This window comes from Coenobita brevimanus, chromosome 85 (assembly GCF_032717465.1).
Source record: "Coenobita brevimanus isolate Jiangsu-jjx chromosome 85, ASM3271746v2, whole genome shotgun sequence".
NCBI lineage: Eukaryota > Metazoa > Arthropoda > Malacostraca > Decapoda > Coenobitidae > Coenobita > Coenobita brevimanus.
Window position 1 is genome coordinate 12,516,757 of NC_137038.1, and position 23,581 is coordinate 12,540,337.

The 23,581-nt window shown below is 44.3% G+C and overlaps 1 protein-coding gene across 1 annotated transcript in view; it reads right to left on the bottom strand.

The window, feature by feature from the left end:
- Vti1a (Vesicle transport through interaction with t-SNAREs 1a) overlaps positions 1-19,745 on the bottom strand; it is a 175,624-nt gene extending 155,879 nt beyond the window's left edge. Inside the window, exon 1 of the mRNA XM_080280631.1 lies at positions 19,647-19,745. Coding sequence (XP_080136757.1) covers positions 19,647-19,740 — 94 coding nt within the window. The 5' untranslated portion in view covers positions 19,741-19,745. The remainder of the gene's footprint in view (positions 1-19,646) is intronic.
- Between the last annotated feature and the right edge of the window lie 3,836 nt (positions 19,746-23,581).

Consider the following 23,581-nt stretch of genomic DNA (forward strand, 5'->3'; position numbering starts at 1 on the left):
TACTGAGTACTGTAACAAATTTTGCTGTATTCTACACTACAGTACAGTATGGTAATACAGTGCAGAACTACAGTTACTTAACCACATTTATCATTCATAAAGTTTACAGGGAGTGTGGGCAAAAAATCATGATGTTACGTAGTGAAGTTGGGAGGCCCTGGACCCAAACTGATTTTTCCCATAAGAAGTTCAGTTTAAATTTCGATGTTTTGAATTCAGATGTGTTTTTTTTTGGCACATATGTCCATCGAAATTTGATATTTTACTGTGTATATATATATATATATATATATATATACAGTATATATGTATATATACTTTATATATATATATATATATATATACAGTATATATGTATATATACTTTATATATATATATATACAGTATATATGTATATACCCTTTATATATATATATATATACACAGTAGGTTCACACAGTGTGCGTCATCGCAGTGCACGATTCACATTGTGCGCGAGTGACCAAAAATCATAACCAAAAACCATTGAATGTGCGAGTTTACCACACAGAACGCAAGGCAGAGGCAAGGAGTGGCTCAAAAATGCCATTTTCTATTAGTGCGCGACCACCCCTCACACAGCGCGTCATGTGTCGTCATGTTGATGCGCAGAAATTCCCGGGCATTCTACTGCGCAGCTTGGGGTACAAGGGAGCGGGCGCGCCATAACAGTCCTGGCTCGTGCACTGTGCGGATCCGCTCTCTACAGCTAACCTGTTGTGTACAACGTGTGGTGTTTTTTGTGCTGCTCCATCCTTGCCTGTACTTCGCCACACCATGGCTCCAACCCCAAGAGTAAAGAAACTTCTGACGCACGCCACAAAGTTAAAGATTATTAAGATGAAGGAGGAGGGTCAAGGAAACACTGCCATCGGGAGAGCCCTGGGACTGGCTGAATCTACAGTGAGAACTGTGTGGAAGAACCGTGAAGCCATAAAGGCTGTAGTGAAGACGTACGGTGCCTCTGACCTAGACGGCCGTTCGCGGGTGGGAAATCGTGCTATGATACTAATGGAGCGCTATCTTGCCACCTTCATAATGAGGAAAGAAAAGGAAGGTGTTCCGCTGAATGGAAGATTTATTTGGAACCAAGCCCAGCTCTTTTACAAGGCAGCATCTCGCAGGTTAAAAGTGGAAAAACCTTTCAGGGTATCGGATGGATGGCTGGACCGTTTTCTCAAGCGCAAGGAACTCCGTTACGTGAAAGTGTCTGGTGAACGTGCCTCTGCTGATGAGCTGGCCGCGAGAGACTATGCTGCGATATTTAGAGCGATTACTGAAGAGGGACAGCACACCAAGGACCAGATCTACAACATCAATGAAACGTCGTTATATTACAAGGCCATGCCCAAATCAACTTACATTGCTAAAAGACAGAAACAAGCCCCTGGTCGCAAGCTCCAGAAGTGTAAGATGACGGTAATGTTCGCTGTAAACCTGTCTGGGAGCCACAAGATGAGCCCAGTTGTTGTCCACACAGCTTCACACCCAATGTGCTACAAAAACCTCACGAACATGGATGCAAGTGGCGTGTATTGGTACAAGTCCGCAAATGGTTGGATGACCGGGAACATTATGGCAGACTGGTTAACGAGGCAGTGTGTCCCTGATGCCAGGGCCAAGTGTCGGGAACTGGGCATTCCATTTAAGATGCTCCTTGTGTTTGATAATGCACCAAGTCACCCTCCATATCTTGAAGATCTGCATAAGGATTGTCGTGTTGTGTTTCTGCTGCCCCGCACGACGTCACTAGTGCAGCCACTGGATCAAGAACTGATCGCCACTGTGAAGCATTTCTACCATAAGCAAGTGTACGACTACCTACGCAGGAAGACCGACACATAAGAGGAGCTTCATGCCCTACAAGATCACGACGAAGACCTTGATGAAGCATCTGCTCCCATTACATCTCCACCAGCACCTGTATCCCGACCTGTCACAGATGCCATGACTGTTGAGGCATTTTGGCATAATTTTACGGTGAAGGACGCAGTTGAATTTCTCCTACAAGCCTGGCACCAGATTACACTTGCAACAGTGAACCATGGGTGGTGAATGCTCGTACCTCACTTATGCACGACCCAGGAGACAGCCATTCAACCACTGGCCGAGGCTGAGGCAGCAACACTGACAGCAGCACAAGCTGTACCAGGTTTTGAGGACGTTACATTGGCGGACATACAAGAAGTGCACACTGCTACTTGAGGAACAGCGTCCCGAGGAAGTGTTGCAACGGATAGATGAGGCTGATGCAGAGCCCGACGCCAGGCAGAGTCAAGTTGAGCAGCCTAGCGTGATGGAAGGCAGGACTGAGCTGTGTATGTCAAACATTAGCAAGATCCTTGCTGCCATGGATAAACTCAAGGAAGAGGTGAAGGAACAGGAAGTGAGCAACCTAAGAACAGAGGAACTTCCGGTTGGTATCGACAAACTCTTCCGTTTCTACACAGACAGGCACAGGGAAGAAATAAACAGGAGAAGACAGACGCTCATAACAAGCTACACACAGCGGGCTCAAGTTGGTGAAATTGCGTAACCAGCGACATCGTCTGCTCCTGTTCCTGTTGAGGATGAAGAGGATGCAATGTCAGAAGTGTCAGCATTGGACTTTGAAGGGTTTATGGCCGAAGTGAGTGACTTTGAAGCTCCTGGGGAAGGTGATCAAGAGGAGTCTGTGGAGGGAAGTGTTGGTGCAGTGGGAGGTGTGGTGGGGAGTGCGGTGCTGTAAGTGTTGCCGCGCCTAGGAACCCCTGCTATTTAAGGTCATCAGGCCTGTTGTCTACTGTTGTTAAGGTGCCTACCTATATTTTTGTTATTGTAGCTATAGCTTTACTACAATGTCTGAAAAATATGACCTTTATTATGTCTCTAAGGGCCAAAAAATGTCCAGGTATGAGGGGGTACCAACTATATGTAATTATTCCCATAAGATTATGTATTCCCAGTACGCGAATTCCCAGTGCGCGAGGTCATGGACCGCCCAATCTCTTGCGCACTGTGTGAGCCTACTGTATATATATATATATATATATATATATATATATATATATATATATATATATATATATATATATATATATATATATATATATATATATATATATATATATATATATATATATACAGTATATATATATATATATATATATATATATATATATCAGTAATCCCTCTAATATCCGAACGCCCAATATCCGAACATCCCCACTAACCCGGACATAATCATCCTGGGATCCAATACTCCCAAAATGGGCCCAAAACCGCAAAAAAATCGAAAAAATCTGACTTTTTTTCCCATCCATAATTTGAAATTGCCATGTGGCGCCGAACAGCTGTTACACCATGGTCCCTTCACCCTCCCCTCTCCCCCCTCCCCTGTCAGGGTTGCCATTTGGTATTTTTCATTACCAAGTGTGGGCCAATTTGGTAATGAAAAATTCATATGGTAATGATTCAGAATAATGCATTACCAAATGGATTTTTCACATGTATGAGAATACACAGGATGGAGATGGTGGATTGTTTGCTCTCTCTGATTAATCTGCTACCCTACATAGCATGAAAATAATCAACATGGTGTTAATTATAAGGAGAGTGATTACATGTATTTCCACTTGTATATGTAATTAGTGATGAATAAATGCTAGCTTTACAAATTTGGTAATGAAAAGTTAAATTTGGTAATGAAAGTTGAGGAGATTGGTAATGTGGCCGTTGCGATCTGGCAACTCTGTTACCTCGCCATCATCAACAGTCACAGTCTAACTCCGAACGAGAGCAGATGCTCATAGCAGTGCAAGCCAAAGGTGCTTGTTTTTTGTGAATAAAAAGTGAATAACCTGCAATACCTCGCCACTACAACACACACGAATTTACAGTGTTGTGCAGTGTTAAGAAATTAGAATTTAGAGTGCAGAGGATTAATTGTGGATTGCAAAGTGGCAGTTCAAACCAGTCCAGGAGCCAGGGACTTGTAAGTACCCAGAATGTTTAATATTGTATAAACTCACCTCTAAAACCTCATTTTATGGTTCTTTTGCATTTATTTCAGTCTTTTATGTCCTTATTGATGTGATTTGGGTCTTAAATAGGTGCAATGCATGTCCAGAGGGAGTTGTATAGGTGTTTCTCTGAGTTAGGGTCCATAAGTACAAGTCCATAAGCTGGGGTCCAATATCCGGACAGGACCACTATCCGGACCTGCCTATGGCTCTATTATGTCGGATATTGGAGGGATTACTGTATTTATATATATATATATATATATCTGGAGTAGATGGGAAGTTGTTGAATGCTGTGAAGAGTATGTACGATGGTGCGAAGGCTGCAATGCGTGTGGATGGTGAACTATGTGAATTTTTCTCTTTGAAAGTTGGGTTGAAACAGCGATGTGTCATGTCTCCATGGTTGTTCAATCTGTACATGCATAGGGTAATAAAAGAGGTACAAGGTAGGGTAGTGGATGTTGGAGTGGCCCTGGTGAGAGAGGATAGTGTTTGGAAACTCCCTGTACTGTTGCTTGCAGATGATACTGTGTTGTTGAGTGAAGACGAAGGGGAGCTGCAAGGCTTGGTGGATGAGTTTGGGAGAGTGTGTAAGAAATGGAATCTAAAGGTGAATGTAGGGAAGAGTAAAGTGATGGTCTCTGAGAGAGGTGAAGTCAGTGAATGTACAGTGAGGTTGGATGGTGAGGAATTGGAAAATGTGAATACATTTAAGTACTTGGGTAGTGTGATGAGTAAGGATGGAGGTTTGGAGGGTGAAGTGCATGAAAGGGTACAGCAGAGAAGAAAGGTTGCTGGTTCTTTGAAAGCAGTGATAAGAAACAGGGAAGTGAGCATGGAAGTGAAAAAGTTACTGTGTGACAGTATTGTGATACCAACTCTAACGTATGGAAGTGAAGCTTGGACATTGTTGGAAGGACACAAGTCAAGAGTGACAGCAGTGAAAATGAGTTATTTAAGAGGAGCCTGTGGAGTCACATGGAGAGACAGGCTGACAAATGAGGATATAAAGGAGCATTGTGGTGTGGATGTGGATGTGACAGGAAGCGTTAATGAGGAACACACTGAGGTGGTTTGGCCATGTGGAGAGGATGGAGGGTGAAAGACTGACGAAGTGAGTGTATGTGAGTGAGGTGGAGGGGGGAAGGGGGAGGGGGAGGCCAAGGATGAGATGGAGGGATGGGGTAGAGAGGTATATGAGAGAGGGGGGTGTGAGTTGGGAGCAGGGCAGTGAAATGGCGGGGGACAGGGCGACTTGGAGGCGATTTGTTTGTGGCCACCCCAAATGGGACTGAGGCGTCTAGCAATAGATAGATAGATAGATAGATAGATAAATATATATATATATATATATATATATATATATATATATATATATATATATATATATACAGTGCTCGTCAGAATGTAACTCTCGATTCTTGTAGTAGGAGTTAAAGATGAATACAGAGAGTTGATCTTGATTTATTATCTTCACAGAAAATCTTAAGTTGAGCAGTGTATGTATTACAGAGACTTAATGGCTAAGTAAGTCTAGTTGGACCCCCTCTTCTTGTTCACTCTCTCCACTACCTGTCGGTTCTATAGCTAGCCTCCTTCTGAGTTCTGCTTCCTAAATTCCTATTTTGGCAAGGGTCGTGTCACGTGGAATATTCTGATGTGAAGCTTCTAGAAGCCTGTGTGTGAGTATGTGTGTATGTGTGTGTATGGTCACGAGGTGCTGTCGTGTGCCTACCAAGCATTCCTTGAGTTAGTGTGTGTAAGCATGATTAGCACTGCTCGATTCTCGCAGACATAATACCTTTCTCATCCCCTGACTTGCTGCTTCTATCTGTCTGTCTGTCTGTCTATCTATCTATCTATCTATCTATCATGTTTTCTATAATTAATTGTATTTATATTATGGAGTCCTAGCACTGCTCGGTCACGCCACTGGAGGTCCTCCGACAGTAATTATCATTGACATTTGCTAATCTATTAGTACATAATATTGATTATAATATTGTATACATATAATATTCATGGTAAATTGCAATGATCTAGTAATATTACATTTTAAACAAGTTGTATACATATTTGAATAAATGCAATGGTTGTTGTATGATATTTTGTAAGATGTGTATGTATAACAGACATACGCATATAATTGTGCAATGGTAATATTGCTAGGTTATTACATTACATATTGAGTTATCCCTTTAGTAATGTCTAATATTTCACCTAACTTGTATGATGATTCTGGTAATACAGAATTGTGGTAAAATTGTATGATTTTACATAATATTGTAGTAACATTGTGGTAATACATAATTGTATTGTAATTGTTACATTGTAGTAATATTGTAGTAATACATAATTGTAACATTTTATGAATTGTTACATAATATTGTGGTAATGCATAACTGTGTTGGCCTTATAATTGTAGTTACATTTTGTTAATGCAACTGTTACATAATTGTGTTGGCCTTATAATTGTAGTTAAAGATACATAAAAGTTACATCTTGTTAATGCAACTGTTACCTAACTGTTACATATTGTTTGTAGTTACATAACTGTAGCAAGTGTAACATAATGCAATCGTTTGTCATTACATAATTGTTACATATTATTTGTAGTTACATAATTGTTACATATTGTTTGTAGTTACATATTTGTAGCAAGTGTAACATAATGCAATCGTTTGTCGTTACATAACTGTTACATATCGTTTGTCGTTACATAATTGTAATAATTGCAGTCCTGACATTGAATCCGGTCATGCTGCGGTCAATGATATGATGTCATGCCACTAGCTTGTGGAGACAACAATTTGCTTTTTTGTTTGTAGTTTATGTGGTATTTTGGCATTTGTAGTAACACTTACACTTATTTTCATTTGTTTGATATGTAATCTTACTCTATTTCTTTTTCTTTTTCTTTTTTTCTTTTTTTTTGGTACGTATCGATTTCTATAGTTTGTTTTTCTTCGTTTGTCTACGCTTTTCAGTGTTGTTCGAGGTTGCATAATTGCTGGCTAATTCCCTTGGGACCCTTTTTTAAGGTTTAGTTTATACTGCACAGATATTGCTGAAAAAGATATTATATAGCCCCATATTTTGTTATTTTATATAAAAAATATTTTTTTTTTCATTGCCAGACGTCATGTATCCCAGACGGGGTGGCCAAGGGCTTAGAGTTAATTGTTTTACAGGGAGGGGCACTAATCCTCCACCAACCCCACTTGACGTAGGGATGCCAACAGCATCTGGTGTTCCCAGGCGGTCACCCATCCAAGTACTAACCAGACCCAACGTAAATAAAATACAGAACGTAAATATAAACATAAAATGAGTAGTATTATAAGAATACGAGTATATACCCTAGGAGTAATGAAAGTGAAAGTTTCACTCTAGCATGTCTGAATACTATGAGTTATGAGAGTGAAGGTGAAAGTGACATTCACTCTCAAAGCTAGTATACAGGACGAGAAAGTGAATGCTATGTATTTTACTGAAAGACAATGAATCCCTACAGTGACAATAAACTACTATTACTGAAGGAAACTTATGAATAAAGACTGTATATATATATATATATAAGTGTTATATAGTAATAGAAATATAAAGTGTGAGGGGTTTTATGAATATATATACTATATACAGTATTAACTACCTGTATATACACTGACTTGTTGTTCACATGTACCTATCATGAGCAATATATGTGTCAGCACTGTGTGGAAATCTTTGTCTTCACGATTGTGTTGATGTTCATTCTTGCTAATGTCATTTGTGTTGGCCATTTTTTTTTTTTCTCTAGTTTTCAGTGTAACGTAACTTGTCTGTTTCCACTAGGTAGCTCTAATTAATAAATGTTTAATACAGTTCTTTTAATCGCTCATTGAGTAACTGTGATGGTATATTTTCTTTATTACTTTGTAGATGTAATAATGTATAGCTGGATGTATGAAACACGTATTTTATGTAGGTATTAAATGGTAACACTCGTTGGTAGTAAATAAATGTTATAATAAATGAATGAATATATACAGTGTAGAATATTTATTGTTGGTGCAAGTATTTAATGACTGAATTATGAAGATAACTGAAGTAGGTATATGTATTTAACTTGTAACTATACAGCACGTGTTATATGTTTGTGCAGAAGTTTTTTGTCCATCACTGTGTATTGTATAAATGACGTAACTATGTAACTCACTCATTTTTACCATGGTGGAAATGGTGCTAGTGATGGTGCAGGTGGTGAGTTGATTGACGTGGCGTCTTTTCAGCAAGCACGCATGATGACGTCGACTTCCCACACTGGTAGCTGTGGTGAGTGAATGAGTAGCGATGAGTAGCTTCAGTGAAGATGAGTGATTAAGATGAGTTGTGAATATGGGCTTGGTATTTGCTTCGTCGTCTTGACCTCGCACTCCTGCGTCAGTGGTGAAGGTTGGGTGGAGGTAGCAGAGAAAGGAGGGTGAGGTCTGGTGGTTGTGAGTTGTGAGTCGTGTCTCACTCTTCATTTGTTTGTTTTGTTTTTCTTTCTCGATGTATTCTCCGTCCTTTTCTCTTGTGATTTACTCGTTGTGGGATGAAGACTGTCGCTACTTTTAGGTGCGTGTAGGAGATTATACAGACGACTCGTAGAGTTGTTACTTGTAGTTGATTGTAGATGGTTGTAGTTCTTTGGTTCGTCGTAGAAATTGCAAGTTGTTTGTATCAGTATTTTGTTAAATTGTAGATGGTTGTAGTTCGTTGGTTCGTCGTAGAAATTGCAAGTTGTTTGTATCAGTATTTTGTTAAACATCAACGTGATAATCGGGCAGATGGAGAGGGGGTTGGAGAGAATACTGTCAGGAGCTGGCTGTGAGTTGTTGGTTGTAAGAGGTATTTTTTTTGTTTTCAATCTTGATAATGCAGAATCAACTGTGCACTCGTAGACTCGTAGGCTTGTAGACTCATAGGCTTGTAGGCTTGTAGACTGATAGGCTTTTAGACTCGTAGGCTTGTAGCTTGTATTTTGTAGGAATTCACTATAGATTCGCAGACGAGGTTCGTACGTTCACTGCCACCATATCTCACAGTAACTTTGTAGGAACTTGTAGTGAGGTTTTGTAGTTCAATTATACATATATTAAACTCGTGGACGAGCGGTTGTTATACGTGAGTAGTTTTGTAAGTAGATAATCTTGGTTCCCATTTGCCATCCAATGACAGGAGAGGTAAAGATGAGTATGGGACTATTTTTATTTGTCTTGGAAATATTAACAAAGTCTCTCACACACGAGTGAAGTATAAGTAGAGTCCTGCAAGCTACCTCCTTGTCTCTCTCTCTTTCACCCTTTCGCCCATGTTGCTAGGCTCCTTCTCCCTACTACCTGTCGGTTCTATGGCCTGTCTCCTTCTGAGCTCTGCTTCCTAAATTCCTATTTTAGCAGGGGTCGTGTCACATGGAATATTCTGATGTGAAGCTTCTAGAAGCCTGTGTGTGAGTATGTGTGTATGTGTGTGTATGGTCACGAGGTGCTGTCGTGTGCCTACCAAGCATTCCTTGAGTTAGAGTGTGTAAGAATGATTAGCACTGCTCGATTCTCGCAGACATAATACCTTTCTCATCCCCTAACTTGCTGCTTCTATCTGTCTGTCTATCTATCTATCTATCTATCTATCATGTTTTCTATAATTAATTGTATTTATAATATGGAGTCCTAACAAGAAGTATTGAGCGCCCTGCATCCCTCCTACGAAACAAGCCTTTCAACATTGAAAAAACATATAAATAATGCATTTTATTTACCTTTAGTACTTCATAGGGTAGCCTTTACGTTTCTTCACGGACCTGAGACGTCTTGGAAGTGAAAGGGCGAGGCTCCTGAGGTGCTGGAGGAGTATTTTGTCCCAGGAGTCACGAATGGCGGCTTCCAGCTTAGGCAGAGAGCTCACGTCCTTCCCTTGGAGACTCTTCTTTACGAGGTACCAGAGGTTTTCAATCGGGTTGAGGTCTGGGATACTTCCTGGCCAGTCTTTCATGAATGATACCTCGCAGTCACGAAGCCAGTTGGTGACCGATTTGGCCTTGTAAGCAGGTGCACCGTCCTGCTGAAACACTCGTGCACCTGTTAGCTCGAAGGAGTCTGGTAAATGATCACACAGAAGCTCCAGGTAAACATCCTGATTCATTCTAAGGTTCTTGGGAAGTACAACAAGCTTCCCCAAACCCTTCCCTGAGAAACAACCCCATACCATGAGTGAATCAGGTTGTTTAACTGTGCTTTCTACATACCATGGGTCAAGTGGGTCACTACCTTTGTGTCGGTACACACGTGCTCCTCTGTTACAGGCGACACGAAACGTTGCCTCATCAGACCACAACACTGACAACCATTGCTCCTCACCCCAGTTAAGATATTTGTTAGCAAAGGCAAGCCTACGAAGTCGCTGGTTTTTTGTGAGAAGAGGCTTTCTCACAGGCCTATGACTTTTGTAACCAAGTTCATGGACCTTACGAGACACTGTTCTCACAGACACCTCACCAAACACTTCCGGGTTGCTCTCCTTTATTTTCCTTGCACTCACACGAGGATTAGACTCCACTGCACGTTTTAGAACATCAACAGATCTTGGGGAAGTTTTCCTAGGCCTACCAGACCGCGGTTTCTTTGTGGGAACTTCACCACCGTTTTCCACTCGAAACCGTGAGCACCACCTACGCACTGTCGATCGAGCCACACCAACCAATTCACTAATTTCCTTTGTCTGGTGGCCTGCCTTCTTTAGAGCAATGATCTGGGATATGATTTCACTCGATAGTTCATGGGTAGGTGCCATAACAAAGTGGCGAAAGCCAAAACACTGCGGGACAATCGGTAAAAAAGGGCGCAAAAAGAGAGGGAGACGCGGCGGAGTTCCTCTCTCTCAGGCAGCCCGTGGGCAACTGAGGCGTGAACCAACCAGCCTTCGGAAGGCCTCAGGCTACCGTGACATCATGCTAGCGCCGCAAACTTGTGGCTCAATTTTTACCACCAAAAATGTGTGATTCTTTTTTGGCCATAAGTACTGCGCGCCCTGCCATGGGCTCTCGATATTTCTGACGAGCACTGTATATATGTATATATATTGGCATTTGTACACCACACTGAAGGAGATAATTACAGATGGTACTTCTTGCTGAAAAGGATGGGGCAGCTCTTACGGAAAGTAATGATTCCGATGCATCGAAAAATGGAAATACTACAGCTCCTTCCTTCTGCCACTGGTTTATTCATTGGTCCAATTAAGCTAGGTCACTTTGCCTGCGCATGTGGTAACATCTGTTGAGGCTCAGCCATACCTTTCCCCACAGTTTGCATCCACTATGGCTGATCAAATGCAAGACACTGGATACTGCCATCTGAGATGAATATACAGTAATCCCTCCAATATCCGATGTAACACACCCAAAGGCATGTCCGGATAGTGATCCTGTCCGGATATTGGGCCCCAGCCTCCTGGACTTGTACTTATGGACCCTAACGCAGAAAAACACCTATACAACTCCCTCTGGACATGCATTGCACCTATTTAAGACCCAAATCACACCAATAAGGGACATAAAAGACTGAAATAAATGCAAAAGAACCATAAAATGAGGTTTTAGAGGTGAGTTTATACAATATTAAACATTCTGGGTACTTACAAGTCCCTGGCTCCTGGACTGGTTTGAACCGCCAGTTTGCAGTCCACAGTTTTTTTTTTTTTTTAATGCGAAGAAGGAACCAAAGGCCATGAGCCCACAATAAGAGTTCCCTCCAAGAGAAAAACAAAACACAAGAGAGAGCCAAATTCAAGATCCATTCATTTCGAGATGCCTGGACACACTGCGTTTGAAAGACTGGAGATCATAGGCAGCAGGAAATACAGACAGAGGGAGACAGTTCCAGAGTTGACCTGTTGCATAAATCAAGGACTGGGAGTAACGGTTAACTCTTGCCTTAGAGAGCTGGACAGAAAAGGGATGAGAGTTTGCTGCTAGACGGGTGCTAAGCGCCCGTCGTAGAGGTGGAGGAATGCATGCAGACAGTTCAGAAGAGCAGTGACCATTAAAGTAGCGATAGAAAAGAAATAAAGATGCAACAGTGCGGCGAAGTGACAGAGGTTGAAGGCAGTCAGTAAGAGAAGGAGAGTTAATGAGACGAAAAGCCTTTGACTCAACCCTATTGAGAAGAGCTGTGTGAGGGGAGCCTCCCCACACGTGAGAGTTGTACTCCACACATGGGCGGATAATACTCCTGTATAGAGTCAGCAATTGTGCAGGGGTAAAGAAAGAATGGAGTCGGCTTAGCACACCTAATCTCTTGGAAGCAGATTTTACAAGAGATGTAATATGATCTTTCCAAGATAAGTCCCGAGTAAATGAAACCCCAAGCATGTTCAAGGATGATGCAGGATTAAGCTGAATATTATTAAACATTAATGGGTATACCTGTGGAAGATTTTGACAGGTTGATAGGTGTAAGAACTGAGTCTTTGATGCATTAAAAACAACAAGATTATTTTTACCCCAGTCAGAGATATGAGCCAAGTCAGACATTAGGTGTGCCATAGCCTCATCCCTTGTTTGTTGAAGTAACTGCTGAGATGGGCGTTGCGGGAACCGAATGGAAAGGTGAAGGGTGGAGTCATCAGCGTATGAGTGGATAGGGTTAGATGTACAGCTTAGAAGGTCATTGATGAATAGAAGGAAGAGAGTTGGTAATAGGACAGAGCCCTGAGGAACACCACTGTTGATAGATCTAAGAGAAGAACGATGGCCATCTACAACAGCAGCTATAGAACGACTAGAAAGGAAGCTAACGATGAAGGCACAGATAGAGGGATAGAAACCGTAAGAGGGCAGTTTGGAAATTAAAGATTTATGCCAGACTTGATCGAAAGCCTTTGAGATGTCAAGTGCAATGGCAAAGCTTTCACCAAAGTCCCGAAAGGAGGATGACCAGGAGTCTGAAAGGTAGGTGAGAAGATCACCAGTGGAGCGTCCCTGACGGAACCCGTACTGACAGCCAGATAGAAGGTTGTGATAGGAAAGATGCCTTAAAAATTTTTCTATTGAGAATTGACTTGTAAACTTTTGAAATACAGGACATTAAAGCAATTGGACGATAGTTGGAGGGTTGGGAGTGGTCACCCTTTTTTTGGGACTGGCTGAATGAGAGCAAACTTCCAGCAAGAAGGAAAGGTACAAGTTGACAGACAAAGGCAAAAGAGTTTGCCTAGGCAGGGTGTAAGCACAGAAGCACAGTTCTTGAGAACAACAGGAGGAACTCCAGCAGGCCCATATGCCTTGTTAGTATTGAGGCCAGTGATGGCAGAAAATACATCAGCTGAAGAAATTTTAATGTCCATAAGGAAGTCAGAGGCGGGAAGTGATGGAGGAACAGCACCGGAATCGTCTAAGGTAGAATTGGAGGAGAAAGTCTGTGCGAAGAGATCTGCTTTATCAGTAGAAGAAATAGCTACAGAACCATCAGAGTAGAAAAGAGGAGGGAAGGATGATGAGGTAAAGTTGTTAGAAAGGTTTTTGGCAAGGTGCACTCTAAATTCTAATTTCTTAACACGGCACAACACTGTAAATTCCCGTGTGTTCTAGTGGCGAGGTATTGCAGTTTATTCACTGTTTATTCACAAAAAACAAGCACCTGTGGCTTGCACTGCTATGAGCATCTGCTCTCGATCAGAGTTAGGCTGTGACTGTTGATGATGGCAGGGTAACAGAGTTGCCAGATCGCAACGGCCGCATTACCAATCTCCTCAACTTTCATTACCAAATTCAACTTTCATGACCAAATTCGTAAAGCTAGCATTTATTCTTCACTAATTATATATACAAGTGGAAATACATGTAATCACTCTCCTTATAATTAACACCATGTTGATTATTTTCACGCTATGTAGGGTAGCAGATTAATCACAGAGAGTAAACAATCCACCATCTCCATCCTGTGTATCCTCATACATGTGAAAAATCCATTTGGTAATGCATTATTCTGAATCATTACCAAACGAATTTTTCATTACCAAATTGGCCCACACTTGGTAATGAAAAATACCAAATGGCAACCCTGACATGGGAGGGGGGAGGGGGGAGGGAGGAAGGGGTGAACGGGCCGTGGTGTAACAGCTGTTCGGCGCCACACGGCAATTTCAAATTACGGGTGGGAAAAAAGTCAGATTTTTTTTTAATTTTTTGTGGTTTTTGGCCCATTTTGGGAATATTGGATCCCAGGACGATTATGTCCGGTTAGTGTGGATGTTCGGATATTTGGTGTTCGGATATTAGAGGGATTACTGTATACTTGTATCTCTTCAAAGCAGGTGGGGGCACCCATCATCCATTCACTTAGTGTAGCAGTATTCTATTTTAAGGTAGCTCTACATTGAGTGCCAAGCCAAATGATTTCCTGTAAACCAGGAAATCATTTACAGAACTGGGTGGTAAGCATATAAACGACCAACACGTGTTCCCTACATGATAACAAGTGGGCTGGCGGAAGGTTAGTGCCCCTTCCCAGAAAACAGTTAACTAAAAAATATGAACAAGAAGCCTCGGACCAGGACTGACCAAAAGGTGATGACTAAGGACCAAGCAAAGGACATGGTATGGATTGCAACACAGAATGTAAGGAGTGTGAATGATGAGGTGAAAGAGAGAGAGACTGTCGAGGTGCTTGAGGATGCAAAAGTGGATGTATATGGAATAAATGAGACAAAATGGAGAGGTGAACTGTGAGAGAATGGGAGTATGGATGCCAGATGGGGTATATGTGTGGGAGTAGGTGAGAATGAAAGGGCAAAAGAAGAAGTTTGTATAGTTGTGTGCAAGAGATGGATGGAGAATATAACAGGGTATGGATCCGTCAGCTCAAGGATTGTGTGGGTAAAACTGAAAGCTAGATTACAAATGTGGGTGATTGTGTGAGTGTATACGCCAACACAAGAACCTGCAAGTGGAGTGAAAGAAGAGTTCTGGACAAATGTGGAAGCGTGCATGGAAAAGTTTGAAAGGAATGAAGAAGTGTTTCTGACTGGAGATATGAATGGAAAAGTAGGGAATGTGAAAATGGATGGAGTAGCTGGAGAGTGGAGTGTGCCTGCAGAAGTGGAAGAAACCGGCAGTGCTCTGGTGGACATTTGTGTAGGGATGGGGTTAGTGACAGCCAATACCCTCATTAGACACAAAAGATCCACATAGTGCATGATGAGAACGATGGGTAGTGTGTTGAATGAACAGAAGGCAACGAATGATTATATGTGTGTGGATGACAGAATGAGAAGGTTTGATGGATGCAAGAGCATAGAGATGTTGGGGGAGTCGACTTTCAAACCACCACATGATGGTGGTGAAAGTCAAGGTTCAAATGGAACGGAGGGGTAGGAGAAGGGAAGGACAGGGGGAAGCAGTCCAAACAAGGAGAGTAGAAAGGTTGCAAGTGGATGGAAATAAGACAGAATATGAAGGGTGATTGGGTAAACATGATCTGGAGCAGAGAGGGGATGTGGAAGGTATGTGCAAGATATTCACAAAAGAAATCTGTGCAGCATGTGAAGTGGTGTGTGGGGTGATGAGAAGATGAAAGGGAGTGCAAGGAACAGCATGGTGGAATGAAGAGGTGAGACAGGCTGTAGCACACAAGAAGACAGCATATAGTAAGTGGATGAGAAACAGGGGCATGAAGGAAGTTGAGAGACAGAAGAAAGAGTTATGCATAGAAAGGAAGAGAGAAGTGAAAAGAATAGTATGAGAGAGTAAGAAGAAAGTGGATGAGGAATTTGGAAGGAATTTGAGGGTAAAGTGGAGGGAATGTAAGAATATGTTCTGGAAAGAGGTAAAGAGAGTTAGATGGTGGTAAAGGAGTAAATTGGAGAGTGAACGATAAAAATGGTACATTGCTATTGGAGAAGGGAGAAAAAGTAAGCAGATGGGGAGAACACTTCAAGGAACTGCAGAACATAGAGAATGAAAGTAGTGCAAGTGTAAGTGGCCGGGAGGAGGGAGGTGAGAAGAGATGAAAAAAATCAGTAGGATGGAAGTAGTGGAATAATGAAGAAAGTCAAATCAGGGAAAGCCCAAGGAACTTATGGAGTGTGTGGTGAAATGCTGAAGCATGGGGGAGAGATAGTAGTAGAATGGACATGGAAGATGTGCAGATTGGCCTAGGAGGAAGGTAGAGTCCCAGATGATTAGAAGTCAAGTATAATTATTCCTCTGTACAAAGGAAAAGGGGAAAAAGAAGTGTGTGGTAATCATAGGGGCATTTGTCTTCTTAGTGTAACAGGAAAAGTAGAATACTTATTGACAGATTTACGGAAATAACAGAGGAATTAGTTGGAGAAGAGTGAGGTTTTAGGAAGGGAAGAGGTTGTGTAGATCAGATATTCATTCTTCAGTCTTTTGTGGAAAAGTTTCTAGAGAAGGGAAAGCAGTTATATGTGGCCTTCATGGATTTGGAGAATGCATATGACGGGGTAAATAGAAAAGGAATGTGAAAAGTATTAAGGATATATTAAGTAAATGGGAAGCTGCTGAATGCTGTAAAGAGTATGCATGAGAGGGCTAAGGCTGCAGTGTGTGTGAATAGTGAACTGAGTTTTTCTCTATGAATGTTGAATTCAAATATGGATGTGTCATGTCCCCATGGTTGTTCAATCTGTATATGGATGGGGTTATAAAAGGAGTACAAGGTATGGCAGAGTAACCCTAATGAAAGAGGCCAGTGTTTGGAAACTCCCTGTACTGTTGTTTGCAGATGATGTTGTACTGTTAAGCGAAGACAAAGGGGAACTGCAATGCTTGGTAATTCACCGGGTCGGTCAGGATCACTTGATGGTCGTGATCGTCAGCTTTTACCCTCCCGGAAGGGAGCTGAGAGCTCATATAGTCCGATCTAAGGGCAAGGCTGTGACCTTCACACATGCACACACCCATCCCCTTGCTCAAGGGGGACAGTAACCACCCACTGTCAGTGAAACTTTTCGCAACCTGAGCGAGGCGCGAACTCCCGTCCACCACTTGGCAAACGGGAACGTTACCACTGCACCAACGAGCGGTGAAGGAGTTCGGAAGAGTGTGTACGAAACGGAATCTAAAGGTGAATGTAAGGAAAAGTAAAGTTATGGTGTTCTAGAGAAATGAAGCCACTGAATGTACAGTGAGGCTGGATGAGGAGGAAATGGAAAATGTGAGTGCATTTAAGCATTTTGGTGGTCTGATGAGTAAGTAAGGAAATTTAGAGAGTGAAATGCTTGAAAAGGAACAACAGAGATGAACGGTTGTTGGTTCTTTGAAAGCAGTGATAAGGAACGGGGGAAGGAAAAGTTGCTGCATGACAGCATTGTGATACCAACCGTAATGTATGGAAGTGAAGCTTGGACCTTGTTGGAAGGACACATGTCAAGAGTGAGAGCAGTGGAAATGAATTATCTGAAAGGACCATGTGGAGTTACATGGAGAGATAGACTGACAAATTAGAAGCGAAGGAGCATTGTGGTGTGGATGCAGACATGACAGACAGCATTAGTAGAAATACACTGCAGTGGTTTGGCCAGAACGAGAGACTGACGAGGAGATTGTATGCCAGTGAGGTGGAGGGGGGGAAGAGGGAGAGGAAGGCCAAGAATAAGATGGAGGAATGGAGTTCGTTTCATATAGTTTTGAGGGCTCCAACATGCTTGCATGCATCAGCCTTGGTCACCAAATGGCGGCTCTCCACACTGCTCGATCTCTGGCAGCTTCCCTATTCAATCCCTTATCCATGAGGTCACACTCAGTGACCTTGTCCCAGGTCTTTTTCAGTCTACCTCTTGCAATCCTACCCCTATCATTATCACTTCTCACTTTCTGCACCCAATTATCATCCCCCATCCTCTCCACATGCCCAAATCATCTCAGTCTACCTCTCCTCAACACAACAACAATACCGTACACTTCAGTCCCACCCTACCCTTCAACTATTCCATCACAAACCTAGCCCCCCCAGGCTTTGCACTCAAGGACGCACTGCACATCTAACTAATCGTTGTCATTTCTGTACGTTTGAGCCTGCGAATATGCTCTTCCTTTACTGTCCAGGTCTCACTACCATACAGCATTACACTCCTAACAAATGCTGCATACAAAGATACCTTAGCACAGAGGGAGAGCCCTCTAATTGTCAGGAGAGGCAACAACTCCCTGAACTTCTTCCAACCACTCCTCACTCTAGCCACAGAGCTAGCTCCAGACCCATCTCCATCATATAACATGCCTCCGAAATAACAAAACTCTTCCACACACCCATGAGACTCACCAGCAAGTTCAATCCTTTCATGGCTGACAATCTCCACCTGCTCTCCCCAGCGCACTGCACATATGAAATCAGCATTATATACCGATATCTCGCAGTCTACCTCTAATATCACTAGGTACATCTCTTATGCACCCACTTATAACAGACACTGCACAAGATGGAATTACTTCTCATGCCCTTGTTGCAAATCACAGATGGCCATTCTTCCTCTTCTTTGACAGTACTGCCACCATCTCTAGATATCATCAGTTTAGTTTTATCTGCATTTGTTCTTCAGTCCTTATGCCCCATACCACATCTCCACTTCTAAATCTTTCCTCCACCTCCACTTCACTCTCTGCAACCAACATCAAATCATCAACATACAAAATCTCCCACAGGAGTCCATTTCTGAAGTCACGTGAGAGGGCCCCAAGTGAAGAGGTATATCAGAAAACTAGGTGCAGGGCAGTGAAATGGCGCTGGACAGGGCGACATGGAGGCGATTTGTTTGTGGCCATCCCTTACGGGATTGAAGTGTCTGGCAACAGGTAGAGAGATACTACAGATCTCTTCAAAGCCATTATTAAATATACCCAGATGTTGTAGTATCAATAAAAATAAATGAAGACAGCTATTGGTGATGCCAGAATATAATTCAAAGTCGACTACAGTAAGGCAGAAACAAGTTAATTACTGACTAACTGTGAAACTTATTACTAATATCCAAATCTTAAACTACCATACTGAATGAACAAAGACCCCAACAGCTCTCCAAGAAAATGATTAATTATAGTGTTAATTATTAATTAATCAATATTAAGTGTATTTATAGAACGATGGGGAATCATTCAGGATGTAAATAATCCTAAACGGGAATCATCAATGTTTTAATAGCAGATTGTCCAGGAACCAGTTGAAAAACAAAGCTGTCAGAGACTTAGCAGTGTGGAGAACCAAAATTAGGTGACCAAGGCTGACACATACATGCACGTTGGAGCCTTTATAAATTATACGATACGGTACACATAAACACATGGGTAATATGAGATACGAAATTTTATTCGATACTAGGTTTGCCCCAGGTCTATTTTCTTCCCATCTAGAGCTATTTTTCTGATCAGGAACTGCAAAAGGCTCATCTAAGCCTATCCCATCCCACCTCGTCTGTAGGTATTTCACAGATCAGAACTCACAAAAATAAGACTATCATCATGTGCTTTATGTTTCCATCCCCTAACAGACTGTACTACTTCGCTCAACGCTACGCAACAAATACAGTATATAACTGGAAGTATGCATAATACCTATATAACAAATAAACAAACGTATTCTCACCTCCCTCTCTTGACGATATTTGACATACTTTGTTAGTAATATCTGCAGTCACGGTAGCAAACTGCTGTTCGAACTCTGGCATCAATTCGGCCATGTTTGTTTACGTACTCAGCTGATGTCAGCGTAGCCAGATCCTGATGTCGCCGCCCCGCCCGAAATAGCCCAGACCCCTTGCGGCGTTGAAATGTCCCTAGTAGGATGAATAACAGCGTTTGGCCTTAACTAGAATAAAATTGAAATACTCACCCTAACGGGAGGCCACGGTAGGTGTTGCGCAACACCCACCCTGTTATGCAGCGTAAGCTGACCCCGACTCCTCGGGTTCAGATCCGGTGTGGGCCTTGGGTTCTTTGTTCTCGACCGAGCCAGAGTAAGGAGGGGAAGCCCAAACACCAGCTGATCAAAGGCTCACTTGTTTTAAGCACAGAACAACTTAAAAAGACTGCTAACAACGGTATACACAACAGCACGTGACCAAACCTATTCAGTACTGTTATGCTACGTATTCTGAGTCCCGACTTCTCGGGCACAGGTACGGTGCAGCCTTGGGTTCTTTGTTCTCGACCGGGTCAGTCACAGACAAGGAAGGAAAGTAAAGTACCCGCGCGGCGGGGTAAGCCGGACACCACAACCCCAGGAGGAGCATACGAGGGGGCGATACCCACCCCACCAGGAAATGACAGGGAGGCTGGCTTACCTGTCATACCTTCCAGGCAAGACCATCTTATCTCCCTCGCAACCTGACGCCTCTCTTCTGCGCAGGCAGACCTAGCGGCAGTGTACAGGAAAAGTACACTACACTCCGGCGGAGGGAACGCTCGCCAGAATCGGGGTGGGACTTGCAGTGGCAAGATCCCAAGCAGACTCTCAGACACCGAGTCCCCTGGATCGGCCTCCTTTTTAACAGAGGATTCAGGAGGAGCCTCAAGGGCTGCTATTCCCTCAGAGGAGCAGCAGCACAGTATCACCCGCCGGGGATACTGTGGGTGAAAGGACTGTCGGTTTGCCACCGTCTGCCAACCCCCTTCGGGAGCCGGCACATCCACCAGACAACCCTCGTCAGCAGCCCCAAGGAAGAAGGTGGGACCTGGGGTACTGTCTGCCAGAGGTACCACATGGGATGAGACATCGTCGTCTCCCAGTGCTGTCTCTGGGACAGGAGTCCCAGACCCTACGGCTGGAGAGCAGCCTCCGTCGGAGCTGTGGCCATAGCTGGGGGTATCCATCGGCTGCCTTCTCCCCGCCGCCAAGAATACGGCCAGAGTGCAGCCTCCATTGGAGCTGTGGCAATAGCCAGGCATATCCAATGGGCACCTTCTCCCTGCTGCCAGGGTCTGTAGTGCCCAGAGGAGCCTCCCCCAACTCCTCTTGCCCTCCTGTCCCCCGTGGGAGCCCAGGCAGTGCCCAATGGGGCTGCTGACAGAGGGAGAGTCCCTCGGACCTTCCCCGTCTAACCCGGACCGGAGTTCCAGCAGGGCCTCCTCATCCCGCCAAGTAGGAGAGCCGGCCCCTGGCCGCTTTCTCTCTGCCCGGCCTCAAGCTCCTACAGAGGAAGGTACAGTTGCGAGCAGATGACTCGAGGCCACCTAGTCCACCAAGATGTTGGTGTTTTATCTGGCAACAGTGGTATCGTAGCTGTGAACTTGACCGGGCGAAACAAACCCAGTGATAATTTGCCAATAGGCAGTTCTAGCTGGTCTCCAATCAATATCATGCAAGTAAACGTATACTGATAATAATTAGCATGTCATACGCATGGTAGATATATTTATAACCATAGTATTACAACACAGGCATCCAAATTGTGGTGTGTTCATTCAAGCTGTCACACCCTCGTTAGGGAAGGTTGTCGCCTTCTTCCAGCTGGACGCACTCACATACGATGGGAATTTAGACAATTAACACCCTTATTCAAACACGACATCTCGCCGCCCACACCACTCCCCAACAAATAGGGGCAATAAGCAGAGTTCCAACCCGCAAGCCACCCCCCAAACAAGCCTCAGACACACACCCCAAACCCGCCGCCCCAGGAACCACCAGCCCTACCACGAGCCGTCCCCACTAAAAAGCAACCTACTCCCAGGGAAACATCCAACCTCATCTCCATTAATCCTTGGGAGTTCACTGCATTCAGCCACTGCTGCCCCATCCACGACATTCGGGAATAATTGAAAGCCACCCGGTGGAAGGCCGTGAACCAGGGGCACCGCAAGGTATTGGCTATCGAAGACGACCCACCAGACGAACCTTCCCCTCCCATTGATGCCCCCGGTGCTGAAGAGGCTGACGTAGGTGGCGAGGGGGAGGGCACCTCACCCCAACTGGATTTTTAGGACCGCCCCCACACCTCCCCACGGCGGCGGGAGTCACCTCGCACAAGTACCGCCCCCCAGTCTACAAAAAGGCCAGGCTGAATGGGGTGAAGGCTTGACTGTTGGTTGACACGGGAGCAGCCAGGTCTTGCCTATACCATCACTTCTACTCCCGTCACGCCGGAGCTTTCGGCCCTCTCCTCCGCACCTCAGCCCACCTCGTAGATGAAAGGGATGGCCCCCTGCCTATCCATGGGGAAACATGAGCCCTCCGTGTCCAGACACATCAGAAAGCAGCCACCCAATATCAGTTCACTATATATGACTCCACTTGCCGTGCCTACGACGGATACATGGGATTGGATCTGTTGCAGAAACTCCTGGCCAACATCGACTGCCATGGAAGGCAGTTGCATTTTAACAAGTCACCAGACCAGCCCCCTCAACCTTACTGCACGTATCACACTGCAACACCCCCCTCCTCCCCCTGCCCCCCTTCCCTCCTACCCCCCCTTCCCCTTGGCCCCACCCCTGGCCCACCTGCCCCACCCCCCACCTTTCCTGCTATGCTCTCCTCAACCATCACTATTCCTCCCCACCACGAGGCCTGGCTCCCCTTGCACCGGCCCACCAGCATCCATGTAGTATTTTCCCCAACTGCACCAGCGGCAGCCACCGCCTCCTGCCTCCTCTCCCCCACCTTCCTGTGGTCCACGTGGCTAACCTCTCCACCTCACCCCTCACCCTCCCTAAGAGCCTAATAACGGGTGAGATGGAGGAAACCGAGCCCTGCACAACTCCCCTTCCCTCCACCTCCCCGGCTCTGCCCCCACTCCCCGACCATCTCTTCCCACAACAAACCACTGATTTGCGACAACTTCTCCGGGACTTTCAGGACATCTTCTCACTGGGACCCATGGACATCGGCCACACCACCATCCTGTTCCACGAGATACACACGACGGGCCCTCCCATCCGGCAACCTGCGTGCTGGAAGAACCCCACGCAATGGGCAGAAGAAGACCGGCAGGTCCAGGACATGTTAGATGCCGGCGTGATATCTCCATCAACCAGCCCGTGGTCCTCTCCTATCGTCCTTGTCAAGAAGAAAGATGGGATGCTGCAGTTTTGCGTGGACTACCATTGCCTAAACGATGCCACCACCAAGGACGCCACTCCCCTACTGAGAATGGACGACTCCCTGGACTCCCTGTATGGGGCATCCTGGTTCTCCACCCTGGACCTACAGTCAGGATAGTGGCAGGTCCCCGTTCACCCAGAGGATCGAGGAAAAAACACTTTCTCCACCAGCAACGGGAAGCACTACGAATTTAACATGCTCCTCTTCGGCCTTTGCAACGCCTCAGCTACATTTTCCCGCCTGACGGAGTCCGTATTCAGCGGCCTCACTTGGGAGATTTACCTCGCCTCCCTCAATGACATCATCATCTTTAGTAGGACCTGGGCTGACCACCTCCACTGCCTACGTCAGGTCTTCTTCAGGATATGCCAAGCCAGGCTCAAGCTCCGCCCATCCAAGTGCATTCTGGCTCAGAGATCGGTCTTTTTCCTGGGGCACATCATATCGAAGGAAGGCATCACACCTGACCCTGAAAAACT